Source organism: Moschus berezovskii, chromosome 16, assembly GCF_049115385.1.
Source record: "Moschus berezovskii isolate FMDL1 chromosome 16, NW_MosBer_1.0, whole genome shotgun sequence".
In the NCBI taxonomy this organism is placed as follows: domain Eukaryota; kingdom Metazoa; phylum Chordata; class Mammalia; order Artiodactyla; family Moschidae; genus Moschus; species Moschus berezovskii.
Genome location: NC_142475.1, coordinates 59,043,064 through 59,064,028, shown reverse-complemented (window position 1 = coordinate 59,064,028; position 20,965 = coordinate 59,043,064). Strand labels below are relative to the sequence as shown.

Genomic DNA, 20,965 nt, shown 5'->3' with positions numbered 1-20,965 from the left:
CTGATCAGGTGTACATGGGTGCGGGCCTAACTTGTGGGTCAAACTGATCAGTCTGCACACTTAAGACTAGGGGGCAGGGTGACTCCCCTGCTGGCTCAGAGGGTAAGAAAGCAGTCAGTGCAGGAGACACAGGTTCGACCCCTGGTCCAAGAAGATCCCATATGCCAGGGATCCCACAACTATTGAGCCTGTGCTCTAGAGGCTGGGAGCCGCAAATGCTCAGTCCATGCACCCTAGAGCCTGTGTTCTTCAGCAAGAGAAAACATTGCAATGGAAAGCCCTTGCCATGCAACTGCAGAGTAGTCCCTACTCGCCGCAACTAGAGAGAAAGCCCTCACTGCAGCAAAGGCCCAATGCAGTCAAAAATAAGTGAATAAATTAAAAAATGTTAAAAAGACTTGTGGGGTTTCCTGTATGTTATACTTTAATAAGTTGCTCTTAAAAGAAAACTGGGCATAACCACCTGTCTGTCTGAGGCACAGCCGTGGGGCAGGTTGGAAGCCTGGAGATGTCCAGAGGTCTTGCAGGTCTGGGGCTGGAGGGAGTCTCCAGGAGGAAGGGTTCAGGACACGTTTGCATCTGGTCTTCAGGGGTCTTCAAGGCACGGACCTTGCCTCCCTTTCAGGGAAGAAGCCCCTGGGTGCTGCCAGGCACTGGCAGGGAGCCAGTCAGGCCAGGGCGGTACTGGTTTTATTTCTCTTTCCCCCTTTGCACACATCCCCAATCAGTTTCATCAAAGAAACCAGCAGAGACACTCACCCTAAAAACCAGGAGGACTGGGAGAGTTTACTGGAGGAGGTGGGACAGAGAAGAAGAGGGGACATTGTGTCCCAGCCTCAGACTTCCTGAGGACTGGAGACTCACAGCTGGGGGGGAGGGACCCAGGTGACCCGCGGTGGGCGGTGGGGCACACAGGAAGAGAGTCTGTGGTGAATATTAATTTATTCCGCATCTACCACACTCTGAGAACCAATTTCATCTCTGTCAAAGCCCTGGGGAATAGCTATTATCATCACCCCCATTTTACAGATAGGAAAACTGAGGCTCAACTGATATGTAACAAAGTGAGTGTTTGACATGGGCCTGCCTGGTCCCAAAGCCCTTGCTCTTCTCTTCCACCTTCCCAAGGGGTCCCCACCTGCAACCACGGCTGGCGCTAGAGGTGAGCTTCTGCCCAAGTCAGCCACGGCTCCGGAAATGAGTAGCCTCAGGGGAGTTGGCTGGGGACTGCCCGGTGACCCTCCCAGAGCCGACCTAGCTGTTTCGGCTAGGGCAGGAGGGACAGTTACCTAGACGGGTTGGCCTCTAAGCAGACCTGGAGCCCAGGGTCACCCTTCATCGGGGTGCCCCAGGGAGAAAGGCAGAACCCCACGTGGGCCAGCCAGACAGCATCACAGGGAGCAGGGGGCAGAGCTGACCAGCCACCCTCATCTCCTTTGGTTTCTGAAGCAACTGGCTTGGTTCTGCACAAGGCCTCTGCCACCCCACCCGGGGAGTGGGAGGTGTGGTGTGCGTCTGAGTAGCCCCGGGATAAACAAATGACAGACAAATAAGCTGTAAGCAGGTCCGGAGCCTCTGGGCGCCTGGCCCCGGGAGTCGCTGGAATGCTCTGTGCATCTGGCTCTGGTCAAGGAAGCCTTACTGTCTGGCGTCGGAATGCTCTCAACAGGTCTCTGTTTTTAAGCCCCCTCTACCAGCCCGTCTTTGGAATTTATTTACAGTGGCTCTGGGAGGTCTGTTGGAGGAACCGCTGAGAAACTGCACTCAAACTGAAGGAGAACTCACACACAGCTGGGTGCAGGGACCCTGGGCCGGGAGGGGCGGACGTGGAGGCAGGGCCTCCTCAGGGATGGAGTCTCCCCCGCTGCGGTCCCCCGTCCTCCCCTGCTGTGGTTCCCCGTCCTCCCTTGCACATGCCCTGAGTGCCCGCCGTCTATCGGGTCAGGATAAGGGCCCAGATATGCCCCCGTCCAGACCCTGCTCTGAGCACTCCCCGTCCAGAGACCAAGGGAGAATTTACTCCTTGTCATCATGGAGGAGGGGGTTTCCTGAGCGTCTGCTGTGAGCTCAGTTCAGTTCAGTTCAGTTCAGTTGCTCAGTCGTGTCCGACTCTTTGCAACCCCATGAATCACAGCACGCCAGGCCTCCCTGTCCATCACCAACTCCCGGAGTTCACTCAAACTCACGTCCATCGAGTCGGTGATGCCATCCAGCCATCTCATTCCTGTCTGATATATCCTTCTTACTCTGTGCCGGAAGCAATTCACAGTGATCGGTGCCTCCTTCATCCCCGTTTTAGGGAGAAGGCAGTCAGCACACAGGGGTGAAGGCACTTCTCCAAGGTCGCACAGCAGATGCGTGTCGGGGACAGGAGACCGACCCAGGCCTGTGCCGGTGGCACTGAACCACACGGTGATGGCACCAGCTCGTGCCAAGGCCTGAGTCCCAGAGAAAGGCCCCACCAGGTCTGGAAGGTGGAGAGTCAGGGTCACAGGAGGGCCCCTCGCTGGAAGGTAGGACGAGGCAGGACCCGAAGGCTGAGTGCTGGGGAAACCAGGGCAGCAGGTGGAAAGCACACTCTGGAAAGAGGTAGCTGGAGAGGTCGGAGAACTGGAACAGACCAGGGGAACGGAAGGAGGATGGACCTGTGGCATCCTGCTCTTTACCTGTGGGGCAGACTCACCCGGCTCCACTGTCCGCCGTGAATCTGCTCTCTGCTGCTTACCGGCTGGGTCATCTCTGGCTGGCCCTTTAGCTCTTTGATTTCCTCCACGTAAAGAGGGGAAGAGATGAACACAGACCTGCGAGGTTCTCAGAGAGGAGCTTAGCCGGTCCTTAGTGCTCGACGTGCAATAATTAAGTAGACCACCACTCCATACCTTACAGGGATCCTTACATACACACGGAGGCCTCCCTCATAGCTCCGTAGGTAAAGAGTCTGCCTGCAATGCAGGAGACCCGGGTTCGATTCCTAGGTAGGGCAAGATCCCCTGGAGAAGGAAGTGGCAACCCACTCCAGTGTTCTTCTTGGAGAATCCCAGGGACAGAGGAGCCTGGTGGGCTACAGTCCATGGGGTCACAAGAGTTGGACACGACTGAGTGACTAAGCACAGCAATACACATTGCTCAGGGATCCTGCTGTTAGGTGGGGAGAGGCGTGAGGTGTAGGGATGAGGGGAGCGAGCAGGGAAATGCTGGGTTCAGAGGGGCCCTGTGCGGCCTTGGCAATGGGCCATGAACCCTGTGCCATGCAGGAGGCAATGAATTACAGACAGTGGAGGTGAATAACCCCGTGGGGTGGCCCTGGGCCCCCCGCCTGGGAGGTGCAGTTCCCCATCCAGCCCCACCAACACATTCCTGCTGACTAGACCCTCCAGACACAGCTCAGCCCTGTCTTCCCTTCACTCCTGAGCTTCCTCTTTCCACAAATGGATTCTGAAGACCTACCATGGGCTACGCTTTCTTCCAGGGACTTTGAGGAGCAGAGTTTGGCCTGAGTCAGTCAGCCAGCCAATCAGTCAGTTCGGTTGCTCAGTTGTGTCTGACTCTTTGCAACCCCATGGACAACAGCACGCCAGGCCTCCCTGTCCATCACCAACTCCCACAGCTTGCTCAGACTCATGTCCATCGAGTCGGTGATGCCATCCAACCATCTGATCCTCTATCACCCCTTCTCCTCCCCCTTCAATCTTGCCCAGCATCAGGGTCTTTTCAAATGGGTCAGTTCTTCGCATCAGGTGGCAAAAAGTCAAGTGAATTTATGGGTCTTTCCCTCCAGGCCTGTCTGCCTTCCTTCCTTCCTCCCTTCTTTCCTCAATCTAGCCATCCTGTCACTACTTCGTCCATCTGTGTCCTTCACTGCTCTGACCCTTCACTTGAAGTCTGCCTCTAACGCGTGCTGGGTTCTGTGGGTTGCCAGGCTGCGGCCCGGAGAGGCAGACAGGCAAGGACCTGGCCTCACCCGTGGACCTCACTGTTCAGGAGGGAGACAGTCAATAGCTAAACCAACAAGCCTGGGCCAGGGCAATGGAGGAAGCTGGTGGGGGATAAAGCTGGAGTCAGGCGGAGTGGGCAGAGAAGGGAGATGTGGAAGACGACAGATGCAGAGCCCATCCGGGGGAGACCTGGTGGATGCACTGCTCCAAACAGCAGAATCATCTTCCCATGCATTCAGTGTTTCATCCACCTGCTCATTCGTCTATCCATCTACTGCATTCTTTCCTGCATTTATTCACTTATTTGTTCCCCCCATGGAGCAGCTTGGTCTATTGAAAATAAAATTGTTTGGGGCCACACAGGTCTGGGCTTCCTTGGAGGCTCAGACAGTAAAGAATCTGCCTGTAATGTGGGAGACCTGGGTTCGATCCCTGGGTTGGGAAGATGCCCTGAAGGAGGGCATGGCAACCCACTCCAGTATTCTTGCCCGGGGAATCCCCATGGACAGAGAAGCCTGGCAGGCTACAGTCCATGGGGTCACAGAGTCAGACACGGCTGAGTAACTAACCACAGCACATAGGTCTAAGTCCTGATGGCAATTTTGCCATGCAGAAGCCTAATGACTGGAGAAAGTAACCTTGTCTTTCTATGCCTCCATTTTCTCATCTGTAGAATGGGCATAATATATCCTGAGACAAGGATTCGATGAGATGGCAAGGGTCTGCAGGAACATGATAGATGCTCCATAAATGCAGCTACTATTTCTGGCACCACCGGCTAGTCACTTAGAGATTTCCCAACTCACACGCAGGAAATGCCTGACCCTGGACCCCCACTCACCAAGGCTGACTGACCCCAGACACCCTGACCCTGGGCAGCATCATGAGATCTGCCAAGACCCTTAACCCCTGACACAGGATGGACACAAGGCCACCACCCAATCAGACCAGCCTGGGCTGTGGCCCATCCTGGCTCCTCCACCCACAAATGCAGGGATGCACTGAAGTGTCTGCTTTGGCCTCCTAGTGATCACTTGGGCAGGCACTAATATGGTCCTGTTCCTTCCAGCAGGCAAACAGAGGCGCAGCAGGACTGCTGGCTGCCCAAGGCTCACCCGCGAGCCGCAGGGCTGTGGCGGTGCCCCAGGTGCTTCTCCTCCTAACCTGCTGCCCTACCCGGGCCGCAGTGCCACCTCACCCCAGGTTTCCTTGGCGGCGAAGAATGGCAGCTGCCAGTGGGGCCAGCTGAACCATCCTGGCTTCACCAGTAGGCACAAGGGGCCAGTATTTCGATCACAATTTGAGGTGAAAGTGTTAGTCGCTCAGTTGTATTTGACTTTTTGCAACCCCACGGACTATAACCCGCCAGGTTCCTCTGTCCATGGGATTCTCCAGGTAAGAGTACTGGAGTGGGTTGCCATTTCCTTCTCCAGGGGATCTTCCCGACCCAGGGATCGAGACTGAGTCCCCTGCTTTTCAGGTGGACACTTTACCATCTGAGCAGCCAGGGAACCCTATGAGTTTGTCTGTTACAAATGCTTGTGGCAATCAGATTTCCTGAAAGCAACTCTGGCGTTCTCTGGGTTCAGCTTCACTCTTAGTACAGAACATTGAGGGACTTTGGCAGGTCAAGCCTGCTTGGAAGTGTTCGGTTGTTGTCAGGGTTCAAAGACTTTGGCTCCAATTTCCCGCCTGCCACTAATTTAGGGCCTGATGTCTCTGAGTTCCCTTTTCCCCTTCCTCATAACATAGAACGGTAATACCATCCACCTTGTGGTGACTCCTTTAATCACACTTTTGTGCAGTGCTTGCCTCAAAGAATTTGTTTCCAAGAGTATCAAGTATGCTCATGAGAACAAAACGAGAACTGACACTTATTGGATAGTTCCTGTGTGACAGATATCTTCACTGCCACTTTATATACATGATTTCTATAAATCCCATCTATTAGTTAGGATGTGTCTGGCTCAGGGAACAAATTACTCTGAATCTCTCATCCATACACGGGAAGTCTGAAGGTCCAACTTTGACTCGGTAACACCTTGGGTTCCAAGGACCCAGGCTCTTTCCCTGCTTCTCTTCCACCATCCTCAGCACGTTAGCTTTTCATCCTCCAGCTTGTGCCTTGTATGCTCAAAATGGTTGCTGCAACTCCAACCATCACCTTTGAACTCAAGGGAAAAAACAATGGGTAGAGAAGTTTGTTCCATCTCCTGAGGAATGAAATCCTTTCTAGGAGTACCCCACAAAATTCTCTTTCTGTTTCACTGGCCGGAATTGGATAAGAGGCCCACCCTTAGGTCAGTGAATGGGGAAATCATCAGAGCCACCTCTTACAGGGTCATGTCTGTAGTCATAAACTCCCTCCACAGACACAAACCTGCCACCGCTTCCAAGCAGCCACACGTGGTTCAGCCATCCCCTTGTTTAAGTTACAGGGAAAGGGAAAACATGGAGTAATTGTTATGAAAACCACCGGGGAGACGGCTTCCACTGAGGTCCAGGGATGGGGATTTGCTGGGGAATGAGACGAGCAGCACGGGGTCTGCCGAGGCTGAGTGCAGTGCAGAGGAAGGAGAAGCAAGAGAAAAATGAGGCCAGGGAGGCAGCTGGCCCGGCGGCCACACCAGGACAGGGAATCCCACGCGAAGTCAGTGGGCAGGCTTAGGGAGGCTGGGACTGAGAGAATGCCATCACCTTAGTTCTATTTGCCAAGCTTTGCTCTGGTGGCTCTGAGAAGGGTGGTCAGTAACCAACCAACAGGAGTCTGTGGCTAAGGTCCACGTGGGGGTGAGGGGGCTGGATGAGGGCAGACCAGGCTCCAAAGGAGACCTCCTTACCGGTGTGGCAAGTGTGCCGCAGAGCATGACAGCCAGGCAGTCCGAACCCACCAGGGACAATAACCACCCAGATGCAGGGAGACAGCCCCAGTACCCAAGGGTGTGTGTGTGTGTTAGCCACTCAGTCACGTCTGACCCTTTGTGACCCCATGAACTTTAGCCCGCCAGTATCCAAGACTTCAGGCTAAGAGCAGGGGAGGGAATGCCCACAAATGGAAACCAGGGCTTTAATTTGTAGAGGGGGTAGTGATGGTATCATGGCTCCAGCTCTGAGCTCATTTGTGAATTCCGACCATTTTGAGATCAGTGGACTAAAGCTATCCTCATTTCTTGCAGCCAGAGAAAGAGGAGTGAAAGATGACAAATGCAAACCAGAAGTAAGAGCAGCCGGAGGGGACGGGAGGGAGTTGATTTTCTCCACTGGGAGCGCTTTCAAAGCCCCTGCCAACACCAGGCCCTGAAACTGGATCTCCGCCTGCCTCCGCTGGCTCCCCTCCACTGGCTCCCCCTCCCCACCTTTGAGAAATGCCCAGGGAGGATGACCCCGGCTCCTTCTGTGAGGTTTTACCACACCCCCGGTGCAAAATCACAGCCCTGTAACTTTCCCTTTAAGAGCTGTCAGAGCCGGGGAGGCTGGCCAAGCTTGGGTTGGAGGTGGGGACAGAGGGAAGAAAGAAAAAAAAAAGAGAGAGAGACAGGAAAAGTTTTTTCAGAGGAAAATGCAGGGTTTGTCCTTAACCCTGACGTCAGATCTTGCTTTAATAAAACCCCCCGAGGGCTGCGGGAAGAGGCGTATCTGGCACTTCTGATGGGCCAGGTCAGTCTTGGTCCAACTCCCCCGAGAAGTGGCCGGATCCTCTGGGCTACTCCGTAGATGCCTTGGCCACTGACCTCCAGGCATGAGGTGGTTACTGCCCTGGACGCTGGTGGCAGTGACAGCAGCAGCAGCAGCGGGCAGCACCTTGGCCACGGTGAGTCCTGCCCCGAGGGGCACTGTCCCCACTGGTCCTGCTGTATGGGTGGGGGGGATGAGAAGGGCTGAAATGTCGGGGGGCGAGCAGGGAAGTGTCCACAGAGGAGCCAGGACGAGCCCCAGGGTGAGGAGTCCGGCCGCTGGGGACAGCTGGTCCCGTTTCCTCTGGCCAGTACCTGGGGAAACAAACTGAACAAGACTTCTACGCCCTTTATTTCCCACCTGAAATGCAGTAGAAAGCGGGTACTCAGAGGAAATGGGAGTCAGGGGGCCTGGGCTCCACACCGAGGTCTGCCCAGACTGGCTGTGTGACCTCAGGCTAGTCACTCACTCTCTGAGCAGTGTAAAGTGAGGAAGACTGTTGTTAGACTTCTAGCCTTTGGGTTTGGGAAATGAGTCTCCAAGTGTTGGAGATACTACAAGAGGGGGTGGAAAGGACCAAGGAGAATTGGAAGGAACAGGCCAGCTTTCAACAAAAGCGCTCACTTGTGCCACAGGTCTCGTGATGATCCTCCAACTACAACCGCCTTGGGCTCTCTGAAGTTTATGAAGCATGCACGTTTGGGTTCTATAGAAGATACCCGCTGGCTCAGGGGGACCTGGAGGGTTCTCTGTCTCCCACCTCCATCCCGGGGCACACCGAGGGGAAGGGAGGAAGGTCTGCACCTCCGAGAAGCCAGGGAGCGAGACACGTGGCAGCTCGGAGCCAGGCAGCTGGCTCGGGGCAGGGAGCAGGCACAGGGCAGGCAGGAGGTGGGCAGCTGCAAAGAGCTTCTGAATCCAAGAGCCCACGGCCCAGGCCAGGGCCTGCTGCCAGGAGTGAGGCCAAGAGGCTGGCAGAGGACAGCGGGAGGGAGTTCATTACCCACTCCCACAGACAGCTTTCTTGGGAGTTGATGTGCCCCGTTTCCAGATGAGGAAACTGAGGCTGGAGGGGGTAAGCTACTTGCCCGTGGGCTCGAAGACACAGGTTCTGGTTCAACCAGATCTGAGGCTCAGAGCTGACCATAGGCCAGTTGCTCATAGGCGCTGGGAGGTAGGTGTTCCTCCAAGCATGGTGGAGTGCATGATGCGGGCAGGTAGAGCTGGTGACTCACTGTTGAAGCCTTCCTGCCTTGTGTGGCTCTTGCCTAGTAACTGGTGCTGAGCCAAATAAAAAGGATATTAATTCCATTTTATGAATGAAAGAAACAGACAGGGGCAAGCTGGGGACTTGCCCAGGGTCTCACCATCAATAAGTGGAAGCATTCAAACTTAGATCTTTTTTTTGCCAAATGCCACTCTTTCCTGCAGATCCAGGCAACCAGGAGGTGCCACAGCAGCCTTTATTTCAGAACTGCTGTGTCTGGGAGACAGGGGGTGGATGGAGCAGAGGTGAGTAGGGTAGGGCAGCGAAGTCTGAGTGAGGAGGAGGAGAGAGAGATTCTGGGGGTGGGGGTGTCCAAGTACAAGGGAACACCGACCACCTCCTCAGGAGGGAGATAGTTTCTCCCCTGGGAAAGAGGGGCTACAGGTCCACAGGCTTGGCTGAGGGGACGTGCAGCACAGGAGCTGGGAGTCCAGACGGCCTCAGCAGCAGGATGGAGGGAAGGCTTCTGAGAGGAGACGGGTTACCTCTCCTCTCCCCCTGACCAGGACCTTCTCTGGGGACCCACGGTAATCCCCTAACACTGTTGTGTGATTCAGGAGCTCCCCACACAGAGCCTTAACGCGCCCATCAAGGGCTGGGAGACACATACCACCAACCGGCACTTTGCTTTAGAGCCAGGTTCCATCCATGCTCATCCTCCCCAAGCTCACATATAAGGGGACTGTGAGTCCACTCAGGGTCTTGGAGGTATTTAAAGGAAAAAAAATAATAAATGATGATAAATGTTTATATGGAAGAAAAAAGTCGGTGAGAACTGCCAAGAAAGCTTCAGGGAAGTTGAATTGTCAGGGAGGACTTGCCGCATCAGATAGTAAAACATTATCAAAGTTCTGTAATTGAAGGAGGAAGAAGCCAGCACAGGAAGAGATAAATCCAGGAGCTGGACAGGGCAGAGAGCTCAGAAAAACAGCCAAGAATATTCGGGAATGTAACATATGATAGAGTTGAACCACAGGCAGGCCTTGTTTCTCCATCTCTTTGTCTGTTTTGTTTTTTTCCTTCTTCATGTATTGAGGACTTCCCATGTGCTAAGAGAAAGGGTCTACATTGCTGGGGTGGGGGGTCGGGGGGGTGTTGCTGCACCAAATGCTATCTATTTATATACATAAGACCTTCCTCAGTTCATCCAAATGATATTTTTAAAAATTCATTTACCTTTAATTTGAGGATAATTGCTTTACAATATTGTGTTGGTCTCTGCCGTACATCACCATGAATCAGCCACAGGTATACACATGTCCCCTCCCTCTTGAGCCTCCCTCCCACCTCCCACCCCATCTCACTCCTCTAGGTTGTCACGGAGCCCTGGTTTGAGTTCCAGGTTTGAGTCACACAGCAAATCCCCACTGGCTCTCTGTTTTGTAAGACAGTGTATACGTTTCCAGCCTACTCTCTTATGATTCTTTATTAAGCATCTCCTACATTCTCATAGCAATACTGTTAAGCAGACACAGTCATCCTTCTTTGTAGATTAACACTCAAGCTCAGAGAGGCTCAGTAATTTGCCCAAGGTCACACAGCTAGCAGTCAGTGGGACTGACATTTGAACTTAGGTCAGCTCTCAGCGGTGCATCCTCCTGCCTCCCTGGTCCGTGTCCTTGTGCAGCTTATGAGGCTGGAGGGGCAGGGAACAGCCTCTCTGTGGGAACGAGAGGTGACAGGGGTGATGCCGTCCAGGAGAGCGAGGCTGGGTACAGGCCCTCCACTGGCTGGTCCCCTAACCACTTGGACCTCCCCGTCTTCTCTTGTTAATCGGGGCTGACAACCTGAGCCTGCCGCAAGCTCCCTGGGGCCAAGGAGTGAACACAGAGCTGATGGAGGGAAGTGTCTCAGGGGCGTGTGACCAGGACACACAGAAAGTGAATCGCTCAGTCGTTTCTGGCTCTCTGCGACCCCATGGACTATAGCCCGCCAGGCTCCTCCGTCCATGGGATTTTCCAGGCAAGAAGGCTGGAGTGGGCTGCCATTGCCTTCTCCAGGAGATCTTCCCGACCCAGGGATTGAACACAAATGCTGTGCTAATAAGTTCTGGGGCACATGTGAGGTCTCTGATAGTCTGTGTAAGGCTGAGACTCTTGTCTCTTCTCCCGTAGAAATGTGTGTGGGTGTGCACAGGGGTACAAGCGCATGTGTGTGTGTCTGTAAGTGACTGTGGCTTGTCTGAAGGTATATATCCCCATGGAGTGAGGATGCTTGAGCTGGGTGTGAAACGCAAGCCCACCCTCAGCCTCTGGAATCGACTGCAGGATAACGTAGCTCTGTATAAGTGGCACATTCCCTTCTAAAAGATTGCAGGAGCATCAGTGAGACGCCTTCTTTACAACCCCTGTCTATAGTGGGGACCTGAGCTAGCATTTCAAACCCCACCCCAGGCCCCACACCCATCAGCTCCCTGCCCAGAGCCCCCCTCCGGCAACTTGGACGCTCTGCTCCCGGATCTGAGCCCCTCCTGCTTGCCGCTGGCCCAGGATGCTGGCAAGAGCGTGGCTGGAACAGACACGTCCCACCTGGGCACGGCCCTTGGCCAGGGCTCACCCTCTGGACTGGGCACAAGAACAGTGCTCCGTGGGAGACCAGATCCTGACCTCGGGCTGAGCAGCACCCCCAGGCCATCTGTGGACTCACCGCCCCCCTCCCAGGTTTCAGGAAAGGCCCCTGCCCTATGCCAGCAAAGCAGCCAAACGCCAGGAGGCTGTCTTTGTACAAACATAAACCCTGGAATTCCTCCCAGGAACCTTTGCCATTCTCTGAGCTTGGGGAGGGGCTGCTACACACCCCGTAGGTTACATGTTGGGGGCGGGGAGGTGAGCCAGCCGTGGCCCAGGGTGGGATCCCGGGAGGAGCCGGGAAGGATGCCAACCGCAACCCGGGAAGTCAGGCAGGCTAAGAAGGCTTGCAAGAGAACCCTGCAACTGAGGATGTCTGGGGCAGGGCTTCAGTGCATCCGTCAGTCATTCAACACCTCCAGTTTCCCAGAAACACGAATGAGCTAACACTGACCCAGCGCTCACTGTGTTCTAGACACGCAATCCTGAGCATCTATATACACCTACAAGGCGGGCTCATGACAGTCTAGACCAGGCTCATTACATCGTCCAACCAGTATCCACTTGCCACATGAGGTCCTTGAGCCCCTGAAATGTGGCTGGCCCCAACTGAGCTGTAAGAGTAAAATCCACAGTGCAAAATTCTCATGATAATTTTTGCTATTGACACTGTGTTGATGATACTGATAATGATTTTGATAATAATGACAATACTGTTAATATATTGGGCCAAATGAAGTATATTATTGAAATAAATTTCACCTTTGCTTTTTACTATGACTGCTAGAAATTATACAATTCCATCTGGAAGTCGCATTATGTTTGACTAGACTGTGTTGGCCTTAAAAGACACAGGTGTACATAGGAAGGTTATAGTGGGGAAGGGGAAATACTGAGCTCCTCTCCTTCCAAGCTGTGCACCCTCAGATGAGTAACTTAGCCTCTCTGAGCTAGTTTCTTCATCTATGAGACAGGCATAACATTAGTACTAGCTTCTTGGGTACTAATCCTCTTGGCATGATTAAAGAGTGAAAGAGAGGTAGAGCACACGAAGACCCCAGCACAGCCAAGGGGAATGGGAACTGACCCTCCTTCCAAACAGCAGGGGAGGGGCGTCCCGTCTTGAGTGGAAGCACTGGTTGCAGACAAGTGTTCTGATCCAAACAAGTGACCAGAGGTTTATCAAGACCCCAGGCTCAGTACCAGCTGGGCAAGAAGAGGGGCCGAGCAATCGGTGGATAGTGCTGGGTTCACTGCTGAGCTGACCTTCAGAAGAGCTCAAGGTTTCCAAGTCCTGGCCTGCTTCTCAGCACATGTAGAGGGAGTCAAGGAAGATTTGGGGGTTATCAGACAGGAGAGGGGAATACAGATAATGATGATGACAATGGCGACGGTGGTGATGCTGATGGTGCTGCTGGCGGTACTGAGGGTGGTGATGCTGATGGTGACGACGTTGGCAGTACTGAGGGTGGTGATGCTGATGGTGACGACGTTGGCGGTACTGAGGGTGGTGGTGGTGCTGACGGTGACGACGTTGGCAGTACTGAGGGTGGTGATGCTGATGGTGACGACGTTGGCGGTACTGAGGGTGGTGATGCTGATGGTGATGACGTTGGCGGTACTGATGGTGGTGATGCTGATGGTGACGACGTTGGCGGCTGCTGCTGGGGGTGGTAATGATGATGGTGACGATGCTGCTGGTGCTGCTGGTGATGGCGATGGGAATATGATGGCAGTGATTAAGATGATGGTGGTTTGAGATTTGCATCTTCCAACCCTGAGTCAGGTTAACAGTGACTAAGATTTTCTTAGCCCATCCATTCATTTGTTCCATGGATGCTAACAGGCCTGCTCTGTGCCCAGCCCCATCCTGTTTCTAGAGAAGTGATGATAGTCTGTCAGCCAAGTCCCTACCGTCAAGGATGGCTCATGTGTTAGGGATAGACTTTTAGCTCAGAGGAGTGTGTTGAAAATCCGATAGGGAAGCTTAGAGGACAGCGAGAGAGAGAAAAAAATCAGTTCTGGGGCCCCGAGCCTGAATCCCTGGGGAGACCTCCCCACCCTCACCAGCATACATGAATTGACACCTCGATAATTCTCATGCACACATCGTTTCTAAAACCACTGAATTGAGAGACTCTGGTCTCTCCTCCAGCCTTGACTTCCTGATAATCTGCCAGCTCTCCTCCTCCTCCTTCCATCCCAGGGGGAGAGAGACAGAAGCAGAGAAAGAACAGGGCCTCTCAGACATGAGTGATGGGCATTCCAGGGGCGGTGATAAAATCTGCTCATCCCGTCCCTCTAATCCGGAGGCAAGTCCAGGCTTGGGGCACGGACCATGACTCTGCTCAGCCTTGGTGGGGATGTGAGCGGGGAGAGAGGGAAAGAGATTCCGGGCCTGAAGGACAGGAAGGGAGGGGCCCTCCCTCCCTCTCCCCATCCCAGAATCTGTGTTGAGTCTCAGGGTGCAGAGAAAGAAAGGCCATGTGCCCTGATCTGGCTCAGAACTGGATGGGGAGAAGGGAGGAGGGAACATTCTGAGAGCACTGGACTTTGGATCCTGCTCTTGGGGTAGAAGGATGGGCTTGTCCAGGGAGTCAGTCATCTAGTCATCGCTGTCACTTTAGATAAGCCACTTTCCCTCACGGCGCTTGCTTGCTAATACTGAAAATGAGGAGGTTGGACCTGACCCCAAACTTGCTTCCAGCTGGAGCCATGACCCCATCCAAGGGCCACACTCATCCACCGGGTGGGCCAGGAGCGGGGCTCATTGCCATGATTCTTAGGGGGGAACTCAGGCCACTGTCCCTCCATTAGGAACATTGCTGGCCTGGCACCCCAAAAGCTGAGGTTCTGGGATGTTCCTCTAGATGTGTTTCCTCCCTTCACGGTGTCCCCACATATTCCCCCTTTGGCCCGTGTCTCCTCCTTCGACCCTCAGAGTGTACCCCCTGGTTTCATAAAATTGGGAAACGCACCACCAGCTGAATCTCCCAGGGTCCCGCCACCTCAGTGGTACCCAGTCAGGCCTGGTCCTTAGGATCCCCAGATGCTGCAGCAAAGACTGATGCCAGCTCCCCCGGCGCTGCTGAGTGGGCTGTGCAGGTGTCCAGGACTCCAGAGTCTTAACACTTTTCACCACACTCGATCCTCGAGGTCTTGCAAGCTTGAGAAGCATCCTTGTAAATACTTGGTCCTTGTTGAAGAGCTTGGTCCCACCTGCGTCCCCATCTCCATGAATAATGCCTCCATCAGCTCCCCCTCAGAAACCTGGGGCCATTTTCCACCCTAACCTCCCCTCCCAGCACCTCCAGCTCCCCACGCCTCCCGACTGACAGGAGGAGCTGGACCTTCTTTCGGCTGAGCCCTTCGTCCTAACACCTCGCAGGATTCCCTCTGGACCAGAGGTGCAAGTCCACACATGAAGCTTGGCGGGAAGAGAACGGATTCTGCCCTTGGAATGAGGTGGAGTCAACCACAGAGTTTGAATTCAGACAGGAGATCGCCTTGAGCTTTTTGAGCTTCAGTTTCCTCATCTGCGACCCCAGGGCATCCACCTCTGAATGGGCTGTGCTGAGTACAGAGCCTGGAGCAGACGGCGCTCCTTGAACGTCACTTTAGCGCCTCCTGTGAGACCAGCCTGAGTGTGGTTCCCAGCCTCACCCTTTGGGACCGCCCTCCTTCACCTTCTTTCCAGCTTCGAGGGCCATTCTCCCAAACACTAGAGTGTTCCACCTCTGTGTACTTGCCCCTGCTGTCCCTTCTGCCTGAAATGCCTTCCCTACCTTCTCGGTTCGTGGCACAATGTCTTTGTAACCGGTACCCCTCTGAGAAGCTTCCTTCGGCCTCCCTCACCAGTTAGAACAGCTGGCATCCCACCGTGGGCCCCACAGTCCTTTTTCTCACTCGGGGGAGAGAAACACATCACTCAGCTGGCGCTCTCAGCTGGCCCTGCCTCTCCTGTGAGCTGCCTTCCTCACACCCTTTCCTCCTGCAAGACAAACCAGGGCCTTGGCACGTGCTGTGCCTGCCCCAGCTGTACCGGTGCTTTCTCCCTTCGGGACCCGATAGTGTCTCCACTCAGCTTGCTGTCACTGCAACACACGGTATAGGTGCCCAATGCATGGATGAGTTAATGAACAGAACCAGAAGCCAACCTGGGTGGCTGGGTAGGATGGAGGGGAGAGGGGAGCCGCACCGGCCTTTCCAAGTGGAAGCTTTGTGCTGGGAGGGGGAAGGGGGGACTCTGACAAAGCGGCCTGGAGCTGGTTGCTGAGAGGACTGACCAGGCGAGCTGCAGCCACAGGCTTGCTCCTGAACTCAGAGTGAGGAGGCAGAAGACTCCGCTCTAGTCCAGGCTCGGGGTTTGGTCTCTGAGCCGTGATCTCTTTCCCTGAAAGTGGAGGCAAGAAAGCTGCTCTGCACGCGCCCTCAGCAGAATGCAGTGGGGGCCCAGGGGCAGTGTCAGCGTACAGCCCGGGGCTAAGGCCCAGCTACCCGCTCCCTGCCGGGCCTCAGCTTCTCATCCATACAAGGGACCTGAGAGTCCCACTCGTGGAGCCCTAGTGACAGAGGCAGACCGCAGGCCAGCTGCTGAGCATGAGTCGGAAAAGAGCTTGGGGGTCGCGATGAGAGAGTGACTATGGGGGTACTTTGGGGTTGCAAGTGTTGCCTTCTCAGCTTTTCTGAGTTCCTGGACCGCAGAAGCTGGTGGGCGGGTGCTGAGTGGATGGTGGGGGGTGGGGGGCAGCTGTAGTCATCTATCTGTCCTTCCTACTGCTGCCCTTGTTCAAATCTGCCTCCCCCGACACGGATACACACACGCACGCAAACGCGCACACACACACACACGCACGCACGCACCGCCTGTTTCTGGCCCCATACTCCAAGTAGACATGTCCCAACACATGCAAACTTCAGCTCTGAAAGGATCAAAGCGCCAGCCCTTGTGGGGACAGTGCACTGAGGACCACAGGTATCAGTCACTGGCAGGATCCTGTATCATCCCCGCTTTACTGAGCTGGAAACTGAGGCACAGTTTAATGACCTCCCTGAGATCCAAGCTTCAAGAACACACCTGAACTTCCCACGCAGGGCTGAGGGGGGGGGTCACCCCTCCCTAGGGTGTCTTGTGGGCCAGCCCCTTGCCTATGTCCTGTGCTCCCTGCCTGAGTCAGGGCCCCATCCAGGAGGAGGAAGGGGGTGGGCTCGGGCTCCAGCCGTGGAGGGAGGGGAGACCTTATCTGAGGCCGGCTTAGCAAGCTGGCGACAACAGAGCTGGATGGCGCCAGAGGGGTTGCCTCACCCCAGCCTGCCTTGTCAGGGAGCAAGCGGCTTACCTGGGGCCAGTCTCAGCATGGGGGCTGGAACCCGGGGACCCACACTCCAGATCTGGGGGCTGGAACCTGGGGACTCCCACTGAAGATCTGGCCTCAGGAGCTGAAGATGGTCACCTCTGTTCTACCGGACGACTGGTGCCTCCTCCCTTATATTAAGCAGAACAGGCCTGAACTCAACGCAGGCAACTTCTCCCACCCGTGTCTGTCCTGGCTGTTGCTCCAGGGCTGGTCCCTTCCCTGGCCGGCCCATGGCCACCACCACAGCCAGGCCTGTGAGTTGAATGAACTGGAAATTGGGCGAGAAAGGGTCCCTTGGAGTTCATGGGGGGAGGACGAGACCCACAGTCAGAGCTGAGCGTGCCATTTTCTGGCTGTCTCTAAGCTTGGTGGACATCAGTTTTCCCGTCTGTCAGGCGGGGACCACCAGCGGCCCTCGCACGGTTGTTCCGGTCATTGCCTGGCATTGACGATGGACTGACTGACTCAGGAAAAGTCCCCAGGTGCGCACACCCCAGGCATGGCCCTCAGGTCCCCTTGCTGTGGCCCCTGTCTGCCTTCTCTGTGTCCTTGGATCCTAAGCCCTGGCAACGGTGACCTCTGGTCATTCCCGCACCATGCCACATTGCAGCTCCTGCACGCTCCCTGCTCTTGCCATTCCTCGGCTTGGACCCTCTCTCTGCCTTTCTGGTCTATTCTCATTCAACCTTTAAAGATGCAGGACAAATGGTTCCTCCTCCAGGAAGTCCTCCCTGCTTCCACAGCCCCACCCCTTCCCTCCTCATCCAGCTTTTGCAGCCCCTCCTAGACTCTCCTGAGAAAACCCACAGTGGGCTCTTGAGTGTGATGTCTTAAGAGAACTGATACTGGGCTCAAATCCCAACTCTGCCGCTTGCGCGTGGCCTTGGGCTAATGATCTGACCTTTCTGTGGCTCAGTTTACACATCTGTAAACTGGGGGAGATGATTATACAAGCAGCCTGTCTCAGGGTTGCCACGAGGATTAGATGACCTGGAGCAGAAACTCATAGAAGAGGCACAGAAGGCAAAATGCAGACCGTGAAGACTTCATTTTGCTCTTGATTCAAAGAAACCATCTGATTGCTTTTTAAAGCTTTGAGACAGTGGAGTTTGATTATGGACTAAGTATTCGCTGCAGAGAAAATTATGAAATTGTGACCAATTGTATTGGCATGAAAACTGGTATTTTAAAAAACTCTCCGTATTTTAGAGACACTCTCTGAGGGATTTCGGGTAAAATCATGAGGTCTGAGATTTGCCTTGAAATCCTCAAGAATGAGAAAGTGTGTGTGCAGCTGGAGTAACAGAGGAAACAAGATGGACAGAGCTGATAATTACTGAAGCAGAGGTAGGTATGTGAGACGCATTGTATCATTCTCCCAAACGCGTAAATGTTTAACACACCTCTGACAAAGAACTTCTAAAGTTTGAGTATATGTAGCCCTGATAGCGGAGAAGGCAATGGCAAGCCACTCCAGTACTATTGCCTAGAAAATCCCATGGATGGAGGAGCCTGGTAGGCTGCAGTCCGTGGGGTCGCTAAGGGTCGGACACGACTGAGCGACTTCACTTTCACTTTTCACTTTCACACATTGGAGAAGGAAATGGCAACCCACTCCAGTGTTCTTGCCTGGAGAATCCCAGGGATGGGGGAGCCTGGTGGGCTTCCGTCTATGGGGTCACACAGAGTCGGACACGACTGAAGTGACTTAGCAGCAGCAGCAGCAGCCCTGATAGACATGCCCATCACTTGCTCTGCACTCTGTCAGGGTTTTAGCTTTCTTAGAGCTCTGTCACTATATAACAGACGTTAGTGACCATTTCCTTTTTTATTTATCAGTTTATCGGCTGCTCAGCGTCTTTGTTGCTGCGTGCTGGCTTTCTCTAGCTGTGGTGAGCGGGGGCTGCTCTCTGCGGCCGTCCGTGGGCTCCTCACTGTGTTGGCGGCTCTTGTTGCAGAGCACAGGGGGGCACGTGGGCTGCAGTCATTGCAACGCACGGGTTCAGTTGCCCCGCCGCATGTGGGATCTTCCCAGACCAGGAATTGAACCGGTGTCCCATGTATTGGCAAGCGGATTCTCAACCACTGGACCACCAGGGAAGTGATCATTCCTTAAAAAGACCAGATAGTAAATATTCTAAGCTTTGTGGACTATAGGCTCTCTGTGGAGTATTCTTTTTTTTTTGCTTTTGTTGTTCTTTTACAACTTTTTAGAAGTGTAGAATCCATTCTATTCCCTTACAAAAATGCTGTGGGGCGGATGTCCCAGGGGGCTGGTATCTGGCCCTTTGCTTTGTGAGGCAGTTGTCCTGTTCATGCTCCTGGCTCCTCGGGAAGCTGGCCACTCCCTCCGGCTTTGTACTGAGAACTCCGCAGATGCTTTACATACATTTGATAAATGAAAGAATGCCTGAGGGATTATCATTTGTAAAGAACTCTGGCTTCTTGCTGCTTCTATCTTCTCTATATAAAGGCTACTTTCCCAACCAGAAGCTCACAGGACTGCATGTTGATAAAACCAATTAGCAGAAAATCTCAACAAACCTTCCATCAGTTGCGACGGGCAGCCTGGCCAGCGCTGAGTTAGTGCCTGGGTCTCCAGGTCCCTGGAGATCCTGCCGTTGGTGTGGGAGTGAGCATGGAAGGCTCAGCAGGCCTGGGTCCTGTGAACACTCAGGCCAGGTGTCCTGCAGGGGCTGAGCTAAGAGCTGCCCAAGACAGAGGCTCCACTCAGGGCATCCCCACCCAGGCCCCAGGTACAGATGCTGAGGGGTACACTCAGAGGAGGAGGAGCTCAGAAAACGTGTCCACCAACCCATGTGTTTCAGTTCAGTTCAGTCGCTCAGTCGTGTCCAACTCCTCGCGACCCCATGCATCACAGCACGCCAGGCCTCCCTGTCCATCACCAACTCCCGGAGTTCACTCAAACACATGTCCATCGAGTCGGTGATGCCATCCAGCCATCTCATTCTCTGTCGTCCCCTTCTCCTCCTGCCCCAATCCTTCCCAGCATCAAGCTGCCTGTTATTTACATCAGAGATATAAGAGTTTTGGGAAGGGCAGGCCACAGGGTGCCCTCAGCTCTGGGCCCAGGCCTGTGTCCACGTCCTCCCACTGGCCCCAGACCTCTCTTATCAGTGAAGGAATGAGCAGAAACTGCTTCCAAATAGCGAACCCTTTCCTTAAAGTCCCCAGGGCCCAGCTGGGGCCGGCTCAGGCCATTCCTGTCTCAACCCTGCCCCCTGGTGGAGCATCTGGGTGTGGCTGCCCACACATGGGCAAGCTAAGCTCTGGACTATTCTGTTCATGGAGCGCTTGCCCGGGGCGTGCCAGGAGCAGTGCTGGGCACTCAGGAGTTAAGAAACAGCATCCTGTCCCTGAAAACTCCACAAGAGTCTCCCATATCCTCTTTAGGGGACCCCTGGCAACTTGGGCTCACCACCCTATGCTGCAATCTTATAAATGTGTCTGTACTGTGAGTGCCTTGGGGTAAGGACCACGCTGTGTCCATCTGAGTACCAGCCCAACCATGCGGTAGGTGCTTAGTGCATGTGTGTGATGGGAGGATGGAGAAATGAATGAATACAAATGTGAATAAATGAGGGAGTAGGGCAGCCTGGTGACAAGTCCCCTGGAGGGACACTTTCCCAGCTTCAAAACCCTGAGCAAGTTACTTCAACACCCTGAGCCTCAGTTTCCTCATCTGTGAAATAGGGGCAAGGCTATAACTGCTCATCAGGGCTGGAGGATGTTATCATTACTGCTTTACACATGAGTACACAGACGCTCAGAGAGGTCGAGTCCAGACCCAGGGCACACAGCCTCGGGAAATGGGTTCTGCTCACCGCAGACGCCCTGCCCTTACCTCCTGGTCCCAGGGCCCCACTCATCGATGAACTGCACACACCTTCGGAGGACGGTGGGGTTCAGCTCCCTCATCTTTCGGGATGATTGAGGTCTCCTGGGTGGCACTCCACCACCGCCAGCCTCCTACTCTCTGCTACCATACCCACCACCACCCATTTTTGTAAAAATGAAGTGAACCTGTTGGTAAAAGTCAAAGGATAGATTTACATGTTCCTGGATCTATTTTCAGGGAGTTGGAGAACATCAGAAAATTCACAGTCACTGCCCACTTCTAAACATCACCCCCAAATTATACAT

General features: G+C 54.2%; 1 protein-coding gene across 2 annotated transcripts in view; it reads left to right on the top strand.

The window, feature by feature from the left end:
* Positions 1–7,483: 7,483 nt before the first annotated feature.
* The window catches only part of CCN4 (cellular communication network factor 4), a 33,098-nt gene continuing 19,616 nt past the window's right edge, over positions 7,484–20,965 (top strand). For both annotated transcript variants that reach the window (XM_088844849.1, XM_055432709.2), the window contains exon 1: positions 7,484–7,746. In XM_088844849.1, the coding sequence (XP_088700975.1) occupies positions 7,675–7,746 (72 nt within the window). In that variant the 5' untranslated portion in view covers positions 7,484–7,674. The remainder of the gene's footprint in view (positions 7,747–20,965) is intronic.